Here is a 16,812-nt window from a genome sequence, read left to right as displayed (position 1 = left end):
CCACATCTGTCAGAGGTTAAAGGAGGCAAATGACCGGCAGAAGAGTTGTGCAAATGCTAAAAGAATTCCTAGAGAATTTGAGGTTGGAGGAAAGGTTCTCTTAAAATTAAAACCCTCCGAAGAGTGCTATCAAATTTGGTTTAAATGCCAAGCTGGCCTCAAGATATGTGGGACCCTTTGAATTATTGGAAGTTGTGAATCCTATAGCCTACAAAATTGCCTTACCTCTAGGCCTTGCCCGAATGCATAATGTGTTTCATGTATCTTATCTTAAGAAGTATATAGCCAATGTTGAGCATGTTATTGATTGGAATCTCTTGTAGGTGCGCAATCCAGGGGTGTTGGAAATAGAACCACTCAAAATACTCGAGGTGTGTAAGCTATGCTTACGGTATCGAGATGTCACCCAATGCAAGGTCCAGTGGGGCCAATATGTAAAGGAGAATGCTACTTGGGAAGATTATGATGAAAACTTCTAGAAATTTCCTCATCTTTTTACAACACATGAACTATAAATTGATACTATTATGTTGTGATTCAAATTGAGACATTATGACATGATGCTATTTGAGACTATATGATAGCTATTCCTTTTCATTATGGATGTTTTCTTGAGTATTTTATTGCAGTATTTATCGGGATTTTGAAGATTTACTTAGCCGTTGATATTTCAAGCTAATTCGAAAATGGTTGGTTAAATTAGATACTCATTTTGAGTTCATATGAATAAGAATACTGGTTATTCGTTATGTTTTATGTGGAATGGAAAATGTTGGTTAATTATAAGCTATTACATGAAATGGAAAATGGTTAGTTAATATGGATATTGGTTATGATAACTAATTTTCATTTGAATGATGTGGAAGTATGCTTTCACCAAATTAAATTATTTTTGCAAGAAGCGTGGCAATGGGGGGGAAGCATTGGCAGAGAGGGAATAGGGTACGAGGGCACCAACCTACCACTGAGCTAACAAGTATGAGTCTAAACCACCATGGTCAAGGGAAACAGGCTGAGACAAACAAGCCAATGCCAAAGTGTCCACCATGAGCTAACCGGGTCATCAATTGCACATAAATATTTATATTCCACAAAAACTATTAAAGAGAGCAAATTGTTACCTTCGTTTATTACTTGGAAGTCTGCTTCATTGATGGCAAATTACACCTTATTATGGTTATTATCCATGGTACCTATGTATAATTGTACATAATACAATACACATACATATGTATGTATGCGGATATCTTGGAGTAAGACATGTACATGTGTACATTCTTTTTATTTTACGTTTGTACATACTCATGGGCTCAATTTCATTATATATATATATATATATATATATATAAGTTGATAAGTACGAGATGATTTCCACAGCTAGTCAAATTGTGATGTGAATATCAGGATTTAACTGTGTGATTTTGAGTCAAACTCCATGACCCATGTTTCATGAGTAGTGATTCAACATGAATCCTTCTCTCATGAGAATAAATGGAACAGTTAGCACTCATTGGATCTAGGTGATGCTATAAGTTGTCAGTTCAAATTCCAGTATGGATACGAGTTCAAGATTTGGGTTCGAAATTCATCCAATTTTTTGGGGGTTGGGTTCATCCGTACAAAAACATTTTTTTTTTTAAATGTGCATGTGTGTGTGTATATGCAACAACAAATAAGTCCATACAAAACTCTACTAATAGTAAACCAAAATAGCAAAATACACCACCATATCTTTGTCTCAATTTAATAGGATATTAATTGCATCATTTAGCCATACATATAACATGATACACTTGCTTCCTGACATGCATGGGACATATTTTCATATCAAGGGGACAATATGAGAATGAAAGGAATTATCAAAAGATAAGTGCAGTTTTCTGAATTTTTATGTTTTATTGGTTAAAGGATTTCTAACCAGGCTAGATCAAAAGTTAAGACTCAAATTTTAAGCCTTGGATTCAAAGATATCATTTATTTTTAAAAGAAATTCCTCTATAATTGTCAATATGGATTTCACCTATTGTCAATTTGGATTTCCTCTATAAGAAAGTTTTCATTTTCATTCACAAATGCATAAATGACATATAAACATCTTTTTTGGCCTTTTTAGTGGTCACTTTTAGGGTTGGGAGGATCAAATAGATCAAATTAGGCCAAAAAAAGCACATTAAAAAAGTTCAAAAAATTGTTTTGATACCAAATTGGGCCTGGGTTTAGCTGTTGGGCAGAAAATTCTTCAAAATTCGATCCAAATTCTGCCTGGGTTCCTCTGATAGAATTTGCAGCAAATATGTGGCTTTGTAGACAAATTTAGGGAGAACTTGACAAGGACCAGACTTTGCACAGAATTGAACCAAACTTTGAGGGTTACTGGAGAGAATCTGGTAACTTAGATATATATGTATGTATGTATAGCATTATGTACAACTACACTTAAACATTATGAATGTTAACTATGATAGCGGTGGGAGTTTGGGAAATGGCCAAGAAATTAAATTATCTCTAGAGACTAAAGGCCTCTTAACTCTTTAATAATTTGGCCTCTAAAATTTCTTGTATATTTTGACTCCTTGCATTTTCAGAGATACATCAAGAATTGTAACTCATGCGCCACCTTGCATTTCCTCCATGCACGTAACCCTTTCTTGATTGAACTCACTCCCTTGTAATGGAGCGCTGCTCTATAAGATGAAATATCACAGCTACTTAGGGGCTTGCTACCAAATTGCACTTGCATTCTGCACTCCTTGTTTTTTCTATAATTCATATCAGAACAATTTCATCCACTCTAGTGGCAGTGGCTAGGGATTGTCATCGGTAAACATTGTGTAGCCGACAGGGTGTATGTCGTCGCTAAATGCCCCTTCAAGAAGGTTCTTCGGGAAGTATATATACACCCTCCAGGATCATTGTAATCATGATGGAAAGCATTATGTAATCTCTTTGACATATATGCGAATAATAAAAGGAGTGCTGTTGTTCTTGTCTATTGTCTGTGTCTTTGGCATATGCGAATAATACAAGGAGTTTTGTTGTTCTTATCTATTGTCTGTATGCATTGATTCATTTACCCCAGTACAGTAAACAGGGATTCCCGACATTGGAACTCGCAGCTTGGAGCCTCAGAATAAGCATTATTTTGCATCGCAATTCTGATAGGTTGTACTTTGGAATGCTCATGATATTCATATTGAATATTGTCTTTGTCTATTTTTGCTCCAAGAATACGAGCCCTGCAAATGTCAATATGGTTTATTTGTATACTTTCTAGAAAGCCTTTGTTAGTTGATGGTAGAAAATTATGATTAAGTATTTTGATTTCATAATCCGGTCGGCCTTGCATTGAGTCGTAGCTTGCTGTAAGCTTTAGTTTAACATAGCAACAAAATCAAATGAGTTCTAAGTACTGGAATTAAGAGATGAATCTGTATGCTCTCGTACAGAGACATTTAAATTCACATGTATCTAAGACCAGGAGTTGTACCTTCCAGCAGTATAACATTGAATTCACTTAAAAACTATGAACTGCTCTTACATTCACATGTAGAATCGCTTTAAAGGATAAGGAACTTATTCCTCAATAAATAAACTGCAAGTACCACAAAGAATGGATAAATCACACCAATGATCATCAAGGACAGTCGAGCAAGGCTGAGATGAAGGGTGTAATCCATGAACTATGGTTGTGGGAACAACCTGTAAAATAGGGGAGGGTATCAACAATAAAATTAAACAAGAGAAAAGTAAAATAAATCTTAAACTATACACCTTGTCAGCTCGTGGTGGGCAGTTTGAGTAATGTCTTGTTTGTCAAGTTGAGCGGTGGGTGATTGGGCACACGCTGTCCATGTAAAATCCCTGGCTAGGGTAGGTGTAGTGGCAAACGATGCTGGTGTGATCACTAGAGGTCAGGATAACTACCAGTCAGATGGATAGGTTGTTAGGAGGGATTCCACGGCCTAGCCGGCTATGTAGTTGACACACTAACACCAAGATGCTCAGGTGGTAGGACGAAATGGTGCTCCCATGCCTTATCCCGTGCAAGGTAGGGCCATTCTCAGTTGAGAGGGGGATACACTAGGTCTGTGGTTAGGTGGCTAAGCCTCTAACAATGCTTCTCCTTTCCACCAATGCTAAGACTTAACGAGACAAAACGGGTCTGCATTCTTAGCCTAATATGAATTAATGGGTATTTGCATTTTCTTTCATGTTTCATTTTAAGTTCAGTTAGATATGTATTTATAATATATATATGTATGCAGTTACGTTCACTGTTTTCAGTTATATTAAGTGATACTTAAATGTAACAGTTACTAAATGATCTCTCTTTCGTACAATTTAATCTTTATTGTAATTAAATAAAGGATGTAAATCTCCATTTGTTAGTTAAGACATTTCAGTAGAGTCAGTTCGTGTGTTATAACTGTTAATTTCATGGATGTGAATATGTAGATAGCTTATTTGATTGTTTATATATATATATATATAATCTAAGGGTTAGGAAAATTGGTTGTTACACCAGCCACCAATCTAATGCAGAGGTCGATCCTGGAGTAGAGCCGTCTCTCTTAAGTGGCAAGACTTGTATAAATTGAGTGTTAAAATCATTTCAGAAACTAATCCAAAATTCGATCACTTATAAGCAAAGCCAAAAAGATTCATTAAGAGGTGAATTATAACGAGTGCAGATTGAATTCCTTCAACAAGGCAGATAATTTAGCACGACAAAATTCAGTACAGATCAGATCCAGATTTACCTAGACATCGAAAGTCTGAAAAGACACCAAAGCATGTCCAGATCGTGTTATTAGAAATTTGAATTTCAAATATAACCGAGTCAGAAAGAGGAAATATAGGCACAATTATTCCCAGATCTGAGCTCTAAATTCTGAAATTCTGAAACAAGAAAGGCAAGGTATGCAATTTTAACCAGATTTTGAATGCTTTGGTCAGTGATTGCGAGCTAAGTTTACGCTTTGTTAGGGTAAGTTATGATCAGATTTTGAAAGCAAGATCTTGCAGTGATTTCATGGTGAATTATTTATGATTTTATTAGGGTTGTGGTTTCTTGATACTAACATTTAGATAAATAAGACATACATTTGACAAAATGTTGTTTTCCTTTTTTTGCAAGGATATCAAGGCAACAAAAATAGGATTCCAAGTATTAGTTGGTTACAAGTCATTCACCGTGACAATCATGCCCAAAAGATGGAGGTTTATAGGATCAAGAAGATACAAATCCAACCCCAAGACTGCATGCTATAAGTGGAATCCGAAAAGTGAATACAACATCCTAACTAAGTCTATAAGCCAAAGGAAGAAGCTTAGGAAAACTTGAATGTCCCTTGGAAATCCAAGTTCAATGGGATAGCCCAACTACACGCTACTCTTACATCATTTCCGAGAGTGCGAGATCAAGGTCTATACATCAAGAAACATTTCAAGTACAAAACTCAAGAACACGACAATGTGAAGATTTCCAAGAATAGAAGAAATTTATGAAGAGGACATAGGGTATTTATCAAGGCTATGAGATGAACATGATGAGGTGGTGCTCATTTACTTTTAGCCAATCAGAATGCACAAAGTGTCCCAATAGAGAGGCTTCATTGTATTATGTCCAAAATCATTGAATTTGCCAAAAAGGAAAAGTTGAAGAAAATAATTTTGTAAAAGAAGTTTTGTTGTTAGCCCATGTGGCATTTGATCATTGGCCCATTGATGGGTGTCTTCTCTTGCAAGGTTCTACCTAATCTATTTTCTTTTTGGCCTATGAAAGCAACGTAATTTTCAAATCGGCCCACAAGGTGGTGCTTAATTGTAATTGAGCAATCATTTAATACTTGTAGCAACTTGGTAGATTAGGGCAGTGTTGGCTAAATCTTGGCCCTTGATCTCAAATTGATCCTAGCCACTCATTGTAATCGAACAACTATAAAAGGCAAGGCCTTTTCATTTGTAACTCATCAAAGATGAGATTAGATTAGAGATTAGATTAGACTAGCTAAGGGAGAGACTTGTCTAAGTTGTTGCCATAATGCTATCAAAGTAATTGCTAATTCAATGTTGGTCTTCATGGTAGATTATTTGTGTTGCTTTGGAGTATTGCATGGTTTCTTCATTTCCTTACTTAGAGTAGGTTTTCATTTCATGTTAAGTAGAAGTAGAAGTAGATGAATGGAAGATATTATTGAATGGCGATCAATGGTAGAGCTGGTGTCCATACCGTTTGGTACTTGTTGATTGTAAGTTACAATGAAAGGTTAGTTTGGGCCTAAATTACAAGTGTTTAACTTCTATTGGAAATGTTCATTAGATTGTGCCTTCATAGGGTATTTGAATGAGCATTGACAAAGCGAAAACCATTTTGACGTCCTTAGAAGATAGCACCCTCATATGCCTAGTTGACGGGATGAAGAAAGGACTAGTTAGAGGCTCACCCCATCATCAATATTGTCTTACATTCTTAGAGTTAGATTTGTGGACCTCCTTAGAAGATAGCACCCTCATATGCCTAGTTGACGGGATGAAGAAAGGACTAGTTAGAGGCTCACCCCATCATCAATATTGTCTTACATTCTTAGAGTTAGATTTGATGATCTAAACCCTTTCTCTTTGCAAGATATTTTTTATTGGAAGAAGTTGAAGTAGTTGATATCCTTTGAATGAATAGCGTAAATTCCTTTGTGATAACCAGCATATCACATCATTACAACTGAGTGGGGTTGTATCACTTGATCACATGTTTCAGACATTGTTTAGCATATGAGCTTCTTTATTCAAGAGAGAGTTGGAGTTTGACATTTCATTTTGGAATACAAAGTATTTGATGTTGCATGTTGCAGTGCAATAAAACTCACATCAACAGAAAGTGGTGCAAGGAGGGCATGAACAAAGTTCATTTATGAAGGTATCAGCAGCAATGAGCTTTCGAAGTTATGTTTGAGATAAGAGATCTTTCTTAAAGTTGAAAAATCCAAAAAAGTGAAAAGTCAGAAAATTCAAACAAATTGAAAAATCAAAAAATCAAAAAGAAAAGGTTCCTCGATGGACAGGCAGTATTCTTGTGATCATCAAGTTTATATTCTTCCAATTTGATTTAATTTGAACAACCAATTACATCCACAAGGTTTGAAGGACTTGCATTATCAAGGCAATGTAGAATACATAAGACCACCAAACATAAGTAGATGCACTGTTTGCAATTTCTTTTGAGGATAGAATTAGCATTGCAATTAAAAATTTCTTTTTCAGATGTGTACAAGCCGGCAATACTTTTTAGATCAAAATCAGAATTCCATGCACACAAGGAAAAGATCAAGAGGACACCAAGTTTGGAAGGAAACAGATATGAAGGAAGTACTTGGCATCGTTGTTGGTGCAGTGTACACAACACGTCACATTCAGAATCTACTTGTCCATCCAGTCAAGATACCATCAGCCTAGTCAAATTTCAAATGGACTGGTAAGAGGAATCATCAAAGGAAGTGGTTGAGCTTAATGAGAACGATAATCAAGAAAAAGATGAATTCATGCATTACATCACAAGAGGAAGGTGTTGAAAAGATAATTAAGGAAGTGATTGGATTCATCCAAGAAAGAAAAAGGATAGCAAGCAAAGATACGCATTTGGAAACTAATGAGGGTGAAGAAATACAAGATCATCACAAGATTAAAGAAGAGGAAATCGTTGGTGTACTTTCATGCATAATACATGAGGAGGATCTCCAAAACGAATTGCAAGAAGTTTTAGGCATCCTTGGAGACGAAGGTAATCAATTGACAGGTTGAAAAAAGAACTTCACTAGACACGAAACCAAATATGAACCGCAATTTGACAAGGTGCTACAAGATGTCATTACCACCATATTATTAGGTGGTGTTGAAAGGTCTCAAGAAAGAAATATAAAAGGAACCATTGCCAACGACATTTCAAGAAGGACAAGTTGTTGCAAGTGAGCATGATTCACCATCAACTCCGACTGGCAAAGGTATTGTCATTTGAGATTCCCTTTAATGGACAACTCGTGGACATATTTGGAGATCCAACTATCAGCAAATCCTCTAGTTTTGAAGACGCCATTTTATATAAGTACTCATGCATGCCACACTAGGAAGGCTCAAACGAAGAATTGCAAGAAGTTCCTACAAAATAACCAATTGGTAATCTTATGTCAGATGACGAAGCTTCAAGTGTATTTAGTGAGAAAATGCAAGATATGTTAAGTAAGGAACAACTCACTCCCATGAAAGAAGGGAATAAAGAACATTTCATGGGGGGGCTACAACTGGACTTTGCATTTGAAGATAGACTTGAAGAGATGTTTGAAGATCAACTCATCAAAGAATCCTTGATTTTTAAGGATATGCTCAAGGAGATTCAAAAAGATGCATGTTTCATGTTATACAAAGACAAATTGTCCAAAGCAATATTCCACAAAGCCGAGCCCACACTTGTTCCTATAATCTTCGCCCATGAGTTTGATGCTAATGCCAGTGGGAGGATTCATCACCAACTTTGGCCTCTTAAAGCTATAAAGAATTTGCAGGTTCCATTTAAATACGAAGCATGACAAGTTGTATCTTTCCCTACTATTTAATGTTGAAAGTCATGAAAATTATTATTTTGACTATGGTGATTTAGGAAGGATCATGGTCCTAACAAATCACCTCAACTATTGATTTTACATAATAGATATCCTAAATTTGAAAATGAGGTGATAAATGTTTTCTCGGACTACAAGAATAAATTTGCGAGTGGTGCTCTTGAACATCTTGGAAAACCATATTCAGTCAAGTATGAGTATAGCTCTTTTGAGCATTTGTTTGATCAAGTCTCTTGTATATAGTTAGAGTAAGTTTGACTTGAACCATTTGGTTCAAGAAAGTTAGAATAGGAATCCTGTAGTTTCCCCATTTTTGGCAAGTCTCTGTAATTGATTGAGTCAGTTCATCATAGCGATCCTCATGAGTTGACATGGTGGTTTCAAGGTCTCAGTGGTGGATTTACTATTTTAAATAAGTCAAATTCGGGCAATTGCCATATTTGGCAATGCAGACGGTGGAGCTAGCAGTTGGTCATCAACTGCAGTGGATGCAGCTATTTATTGCACGAGCTCATATTTATTAATTAATTATTAAAATTTTACTTATTATAGTGACACTTTATTATTATTAAATATTATAACGTGATGTTGTGTTGGAGAAGCTTTATAAGTGAAGTTACAGTTTAGAAACAAAAGGCTATTTGGAGATTATAAATATGAGCTCATTGTGAAGGAAAAAGCATCCGATTATCCAATAATTGCTTATCTATTTGCTTTGGTGGTCTTGTGAGTATTTATGGAGTTGTTGGTTTTTGTGCCCTTGTTGAAGTATAAGGGTTTGAATTCTGAGAAGTGCTTTGTAATTCACGGCTGAGGTATTGTGAATTGTTCATTATCTCCATTGTTGTATACACTGTGTTCAAGAGATATTGTGGTGTTGGGAATCTAGATTGTGAAAATAAATCTACAGGCGTTTGATATCAGAATAAGCTGGTACGTTTCTTGATATGCAAATTGTGTTGATTAAAGTCTGCTACCCAACATTCAATTCTGCTGCCATAGACGCTAGGGTCTGAAGGGCATTGGTGTTTATTTCTACACCCAAAGGCTGGTAGCTGGTGACAAGATCTGCTGGCACTAATTCTGCACTTCTTAGCATTGACTATACTACTGTTGGGAGCTGATAACATCATTGGCAGGGCTACAAAGACTGCCTGTAGCAATCAGTGGTTTTAGTTCAGGACTGCGATCAATCACCTGTGGCCTGCGTTCAATTTTGGTGGCCTATAGTTACATGTTTAGGGTCTGCGATCTCTGGTTAATGCCCTGCGATCAGTTGCTGAAGCCTGCATTTGAAGTTAAAAGCCTGGTATTCATCCAATTGAGGCCTGTGTTCACCTCTTAACAGGCTGTGATTGCATTAGGGAGGCCAGCAATTTGATAAAAGGAGAGCTGGATGTTTCTTTGACATTGCCAGGTTCTTTGTTTCTTTTAATAATTAAGTTGTAATCTGCAAATTGTTTATTTCAATAAAGACAGTGAGGAAGTTGGATTTTGCATTTATCATTGTGCTGGTATAGAAATCATTAGCAGAGCTGAAAAGATAAATTTGCAAAGGTTATTGTGATAATTTCCAAGAAGATCTAAAATTTTCAGAATTTGAATAACTAAGTTGTTATGAAGTTAATTGCAAGTACCATTTCAGAATTTTGGCTTTTCACTGCTGGGGGCTTATTTATTTACAATAAAAGTAATCAAAGTCCTTATAATGAAAGATTGCAAAGGGAGAGAAGAACAAGTTTACAAAGACTCAATATGATCATTCAATTGAGCAGTAAGAACCAGTTCAGTTCTTTTCAGAAGTGGTAGAATTTTTCTTGCCAAGTGTTTGATGAAATACCAAACAACTAAAGAGTAAAAGAAAATTGGTGTTTGCTGAGCTATAACCAGACAAGGTTATTACAATTCCTTTGTGTCAGTTAGTTTAGTTGTCTTAGGAGCCTAAAGAGTAATCCTCCTTTAGTCATTTGACCCAAGTGATCCAGTCATTTAGATGTTTTCTTAGGTAGTTTAGACTGAGGGATCCTACTTAGTGAGAAAGGCAATGTATACAACATACTCTGGTATTTTCCCATTAAATTTGTTCAGTATATTTCTCAGATATCTCTCTAGGAGGTTTTCATGAATCGAAGGTTGTTCTTAATAGCTTCATCATGCAAAAAGTATTTGTCCTAAATTTGGAATAAAATCATACATTGTGTTTTGAGTACCTAAGTTTTTTTATTACAACATTTTACTCACACTTAATGCGCCAAGCTACTGAGGACTACGAGGAGAAACTGAAGTTAGTGCAATATATTACACATACTTCTGAGCCACTGCGGCTTCTCCAGACCCATTTATGAGCGTCACTGCCCGTGACCCAAAACAAAATATCATCAGGAATCAAAGCAGTATCAAAGGAAAGAGATATGTGATAGGAAGTTTAGTTGATTTGTGCAGTGGGTATGCTCCTCATTGATCCTGGATGCAGTTCTCAAACCTTTAAATGCCAAAAGTTATAAAAGTACGAAGGGTAGGGTTCATGTCTTCATTGTCATTTTCATCCCTCTGGAATTAACTAAGTTATTTAAATTCCACATTTAAGTTTAACATCAATCACAACTCATTATCCTAATTTAAACGTGTTTTATCATATTTCACCTATTGAAAACATCTAGTTTTTACATCACCCCCTTGCTTGGAAAGCCTGAATATCCTGTTTATTGCCTCACCACGACACCAGATCATGCAATTAGCATTATTAATCTTCTGCAATTATGGAACTGAAACGAATTCAAAGGGTTACTTGATGGTGAGTCGAGTCCAAAGCTCGGTAAATGACATCTGGGTCAGCACCCCATTCTACAGCGTCCCTTGCGATGTCCATAACGGCAGAAGGCGGCCACCAAATAAGCTCATTTACTCTCTTGTCGTTTAACATCAACTTCCGCGACTCGAACCCTCGCCTCACGGAAGACGCCTCAGGAAGGGAAACTGCGTGAGGTACGAGAAAGCGTAAACAAGATAGCATCTTCGTGGCTAACTCTGGCTCCACGCTACGGGCCTCTTCTTCGCTGCCTAGAAGAGCCACCAATTGGGCAGCAATTTTGGCTGGATTCACATCTTTTATTGATGATGCTGATTTCGCTCGAGCTGCCGCCAAATTTAGCGGGGCTTTGCGGCTTAGCGCAGCAGAAGATAGCAGAGAACTGCTGGCAACTGACGGTAAGGTAGGCCGGCAAGGCCAGAGAGAGAGCATTAGAAAAGTGCAGCAAATGAATGAAAATCTTGCCATCCAGATTCTCTGTTTTAGAGGCAAATTTCTGTAGGCCTCGACCCTCAAGGTCAAGAGAAGTTCTCCTGATACAAACCCATATTTGTGTGCACGTAAATTAGACGAGACATAACTTGTAATTGGGATCTACAAGTGGCGTAACTTGCATTCATGAAATTGGTTCCAACCAAAAAAATGTAAGAAATCTATGAACACAGCTAAAGCGCGCAAGATTTATTTTGAACTTTTTAACGTTTTTCTTCTTATTGAGAATTATTGAATTATTTGGATTTCAGCATATTTGTTTTCAGATGAGGCATTTTATTTAAAAATCTATCTATCTATCTATCTTTAGTTAATATTGGTGAATAGCTTTTTATCACATATCATTATGGAATGGCAGTTTATGAAGATATTAGACTCTATGTCACAGTTGTATAGTGGGGGTTGGTTGTTTTTATGAGTTATTTATAGAAGTTGGCTTTCATAAGATTGTTGGTGTTTTTTATTAAAGTTTATAAGGTTCACAACAATAATAAGAAGAGGTGAGTAAACATCAAAATGAATTTGAAAATTGTTAAGAGTTTTAATTGCTTAGACTAGGGGTCGTTTGCACTTTATTAAAAATTTCTTATTCATTTATTTATCATCTTCGTCAATTGTGATCAATGAATTGAACTATAATAATTTGAATTTTTATATTAGGATTGTTCATTTAATCTTTTTCATTTTAGTTTTCAATTTTATTATTATTAATTTACAAGTATTTAGTATTGTCTTATTAGTTTTGGTGTTCAAATCATCATACATAATTCTTCTCTAACTCTCTAACATCATATTTTCTACCACATTATTTCTTTAATATATATATATATATATATATAGTTTACCTTTTCATGGAAATCGTCTAGTTTTTAGAAAGTATATTAAAATAAAACTTATGGAGTTATTATTCATGGTTACTTTTATGGAACTATTGGTAATATATCTCAAGAATTGCTATTGTATGTAGAGGTATTAAACTTTGTTTGAATGTGACTTAGGAAAATTATTGACACTGTCCCAAGTTGTTGCTCAAGTTTCTGTAGTAATCTATATTTGTTTGTCGTAATCCATGGGTATGCACATTGTGCTTAATAGAGTTGTAACTCAACCAGGTAATTTCACTAGCATATTGCCTTGGGCTTACCTTTTTGCCAAGTTGGGGTATGAGAGGGTGAGTTGGGGTGAGACTAGTCCTCTAGAGGCTATCAATGGGTTTTGAACCCACCAAACAATTGGGTTAATCAAGGTTGAGAGAGTCAACATCAAGACCTATATAAGATGAAGCATATGAAGCCATTTCAAATTGCTTGGAGAAGATGATCATAAGGTTTTTTAAAAGTGAGTGTTGAATGAGAGTTCAAGTGTTGTCATTATTGGCAAATCTCATTAGTATGGTCGCTTGGATTAACAATCATTTTTGTTAAGGATTGAACATGAAAAATGCCTAAGTCTAGACCAAGAATTTAGGATAGAGTCAAATATTTTTGGTCAGCAATGATAATAGAGCTCTCGAATATGGCTACAACTTTTATAATATGGTATATTTACTGTATATATACTTTTTCTATTATTTCCTATGTTTATATGATGGTTAGCATATGTTTTGGTAGTATGAAGCATAATTGGTTCAGTAAAGTAGTGTAATGGGACAATTTGTATGATTGAACATCTTAGCCTAGCAAATTTAACTATTTGGATAATTCAAGTGCTAGGAAATGGAGGGATGATATCTAAGGTCTTAACTTTTGGATATCACAATCCTATTTTTCTTATTGGAGTTTGTGTGTACTTTGGTTATTAACAGATGATATCAATACTTATTCTTAGAGAATAACAGAGATTGTTACGTGGATAAGGAAAATTCGTGGAACTATAATAGAAGATGAAATTGTACAAAGGATTCTAAGATCTTTGACACCATCTTATAATACAAAGTTTTTATCTATTGAGGGTGTTATACCTCTAATTCTAGGATTCAACAAGGAGACATTGATTGGCAAGTTGTGAGCTTTTGAAACTTCTAAATTAAGGATGCATTATCTAGAGTAGAAACTACTTTTTATGATATTGCTCATAAAGATAATGAGATTCTAACAAAGAGTGCAAGCATAGGTAAAGCTTGTGGAAATATTGGTGAATACACAAGGAATGAGCATAGATAGAGGAAGAGGAGAGGAAGCTTGAAGAACTTGAAGCACTACTTAATAAGAGAGAACATAGAGGTAAAGCGAAATATGAAGGAAAGTTACTTCTGATATGGTTTTCATGTAATAAGATTGGTCATTTTTCTTCTAGATATCATACTAGAATGCATAAGGACAAGCCTAAGCCTTAAAATTCTAAATATTCTAAAGAATGATACTTAGCTAGTGAGGGACAACTAGACATTAATTTTGATGATAGTGATGATGATGAAATTGTTTTTATTGATATAAAAGAAAAAAATTTGTGTAAATGAAGAAAAACATTAGTGTTACATGTTGAAAATAAATTAGAATAGATCATAGACAACAGATGTTCACATTGTATGATAGGTGATAAATATAAGTTTGTAGAATTGAAGAAATGTGATGGTGGAGTTGTTATATTTGGTGATAATTTGATTAAAGGAAAAGGATTTGTTACTCTTGATAGAAAAACTAAAAATGATGATGTCTTAGTTGTTGATGAATTGAAGCACAAGTTGTTGAGTGTTGGTTAGCTTTTGGATAAAGGTTATCATTTGTGGTTCAAGGATGTTTTAGTTAAATCAAAGATCGCATCTAGTATAAAGACCAGAGGTAATGTATTTCAGTTAAATCCTTCTGGAACAAGTTTCTTTGTTGCTTAGACTAGTGAGAATTGGTTATGGCATAAGAGATTTTGTCATGTTTAGTTTGATAATATGATAAGACAATTGGTGAAGTAATGGATAAGATTAGTACTCTTAAAGGAAAGGGATGAAGTCTTGAAGATACTTGCAAAATTGAGAAGCTTGATTATTCCCAATCTTGAAGTTATGCAAAAGGAGTTGGAGTTGCTTGAGACTACCCAACAATCTTATGTAATTTTTAGAACTATTTTCTTAGAGACAACAATTATTACAACACATGCTCTATGTTGATATGTTAAAGTTGTAGAGAATTTGAAGAAGATGTGGGCTACAAACTTTTAGGCGTTAAAAGTCACATTTACAAACATTTTGAGGTTTGTATGTTAGGATTAGTTAGACAGAAAAGAAAATTTGTTAGAATATATAGTCCACCAATATAATTGAGAGGGGGTGGCGGAGGGGGGTGAATCAATTATCCAACTATCATCACCATTATCAACCTTAAACAAACTTAACCATATGAGCAATATAATCAGAAACCACAACAAGAATTCATGCACAATAACACCAGATATGTTAACTAGGGAAACCCTTGGTCAAAGGAAAGAATCTAGTGGGGATGGTACCTACAAGATTATGTACTAATATAAATATTTCTTGTTAGAGGATGGACCCTGTTAGGAGTCTATAACAACATTTAGTACATAGCAGTCCCTGTTAGGAGACTTTGGATCCCTGATAGGAGTTGTGGAAGACTATTGAACCCATTGCCCAAATAGCTTCAAGGGCAAGACCAATAAACCCACTATCCAAATGAGCTCTATATTATTGCTTATAGAATAATAGAATTAAATAATACTTCCTTCCTTTATCTTATCAACCAAACCTCTACTCCTTCTGATCTTGTAACCAGATCACAAAACTCACATCCAATAATCATTTGGATCACTTACTTGCATTCAATAAACACTTTGCTCCTTTTTGCACTTCATACAATGCTTGATACACTTTAAAAACAAGGAAAACATCTTTCCTTTATATCATATCTTCAAAAAAATTACTTGTGTCAACCTTGAGGCTTTCCTAATTAATTATAATAAGATAATTAATTAGTTACAATTTCAATAGCATTGTTGACTCATAGTCTATACAAAACTTCACACATGTGATACTAGGGCTTACACATCCACTGATGTTACCACCTGATTGTACTCTGTCACTGACTAACTGTGCATCTCCTTATTACATCTTAGATGAAAGATATAATATAAACATTAGAAATTTCTTTCCAAGCACTCTATCTCTATGATGCTCTTCAGTAAATCAAGTACAACTTTCATACATCTTTGACTTACGTGTTACACATTAAACCTCATCACTAGGACACTGTATTGAACATGTCCATGACTATGCATCACTAGATAAGCAAAACCTTGTCTATATGAAAAAGTTCTCTCTCTGCTACTTTGTCATTCTTTACAAACTTACTACTATGTTGACATCAATGACAAACACAATCATGAATGCAACATGTCAATACTCTCCAATGCTTATGATACTCCCCCAATGTAGTATCATCAACATTCATGCTAATAATCTCCCCCTTTGGCATTGATGGCAACATAGATGAGAAATATCTAAGTTCCATGAATACCAAAAAAATGCTCTATTGTTGTTATTGTTGTTCTCATCTTCTCAAATCCTCTTCATCAATCAAATCTGAAAACCTCTAGAACACTACTCTATTCAGCTTCTTCTTTAGGATCAGCAATAGTTGTTCACACTAAACAACTCACAATACATCAGAATTCCTTATGTTGCATATCTCCCCCATAGAGATATTTCTCCTCCTTTTATACATGAATATGTCTAAATCTCCCTAATAAAGTAGATATTTCCATGCATTCTCCCCATACATACTTATGAGATGTTTTTCATACATATTCCCCCCATTGACATCAGTAACAAAGTCCTCATTATGCCAATTTATTGCTCCAAGTCTTCAACTAGCTCAAGTGTCCAAAGACATTGTTCAAGACCAAATACCAAGAGTCCTCAATGACTCAACTCATCAAAGATACTCCCCC

The 16,812-nt window shown here is 35.2% G+C and overlaps 1 protein-coding gene across 6 annotated transcripts in view; it reads right to left on the bottom strand.

Annotated features, from left to right (window-relative positions):
* LOC149533009 (T-box protein) overlaps positions 1-12,086 on the bottom strand; it is a 111,932-nt gene extending 99,846 nt beyond the window's left edge. For 5 of the 6 annotated variants that reach the window (XR_016356650.1, XR_016356649.1, XR_016356651.1 and 2 more), the window contains exon 1: positions 11,401-12,021. Coding sequence is in view for 2 of the 6 variants with exons in the window: in XM_089802950.1 (XP_089659076.1) it covers positions 11,401-11,889 (489 nt within the window). In the remaining 4 variants the exon portion in view is untranslated. Of the gene's footprint in view, positions 1-11,400 lie in introns of all 6 variants that reach the window. The other variant, XM_089802949.1, reaches the window with a different exon arrangement.
* Positions 12,087-16,812: the final 4,726 nt, after the last annotated feature.

This window comes from Cupressus sempervirens, chromosome 10 (assembly GCF_028749045.1).
Source record: "Cupressus sempervirens isolate cs-2001-9-10 chromosome 10, ASM2874904v1, whole genome shotgun sequence".
NCBI lineage: Eukaryota > Viridiplantae > Streptophyta > Pinopsida > Cupressales > Cupressaceae > Cupressus > Cupressus sempervirens.
This window is presented reverse-complemented; position numbering and strand designations above follow the sequence as displayed.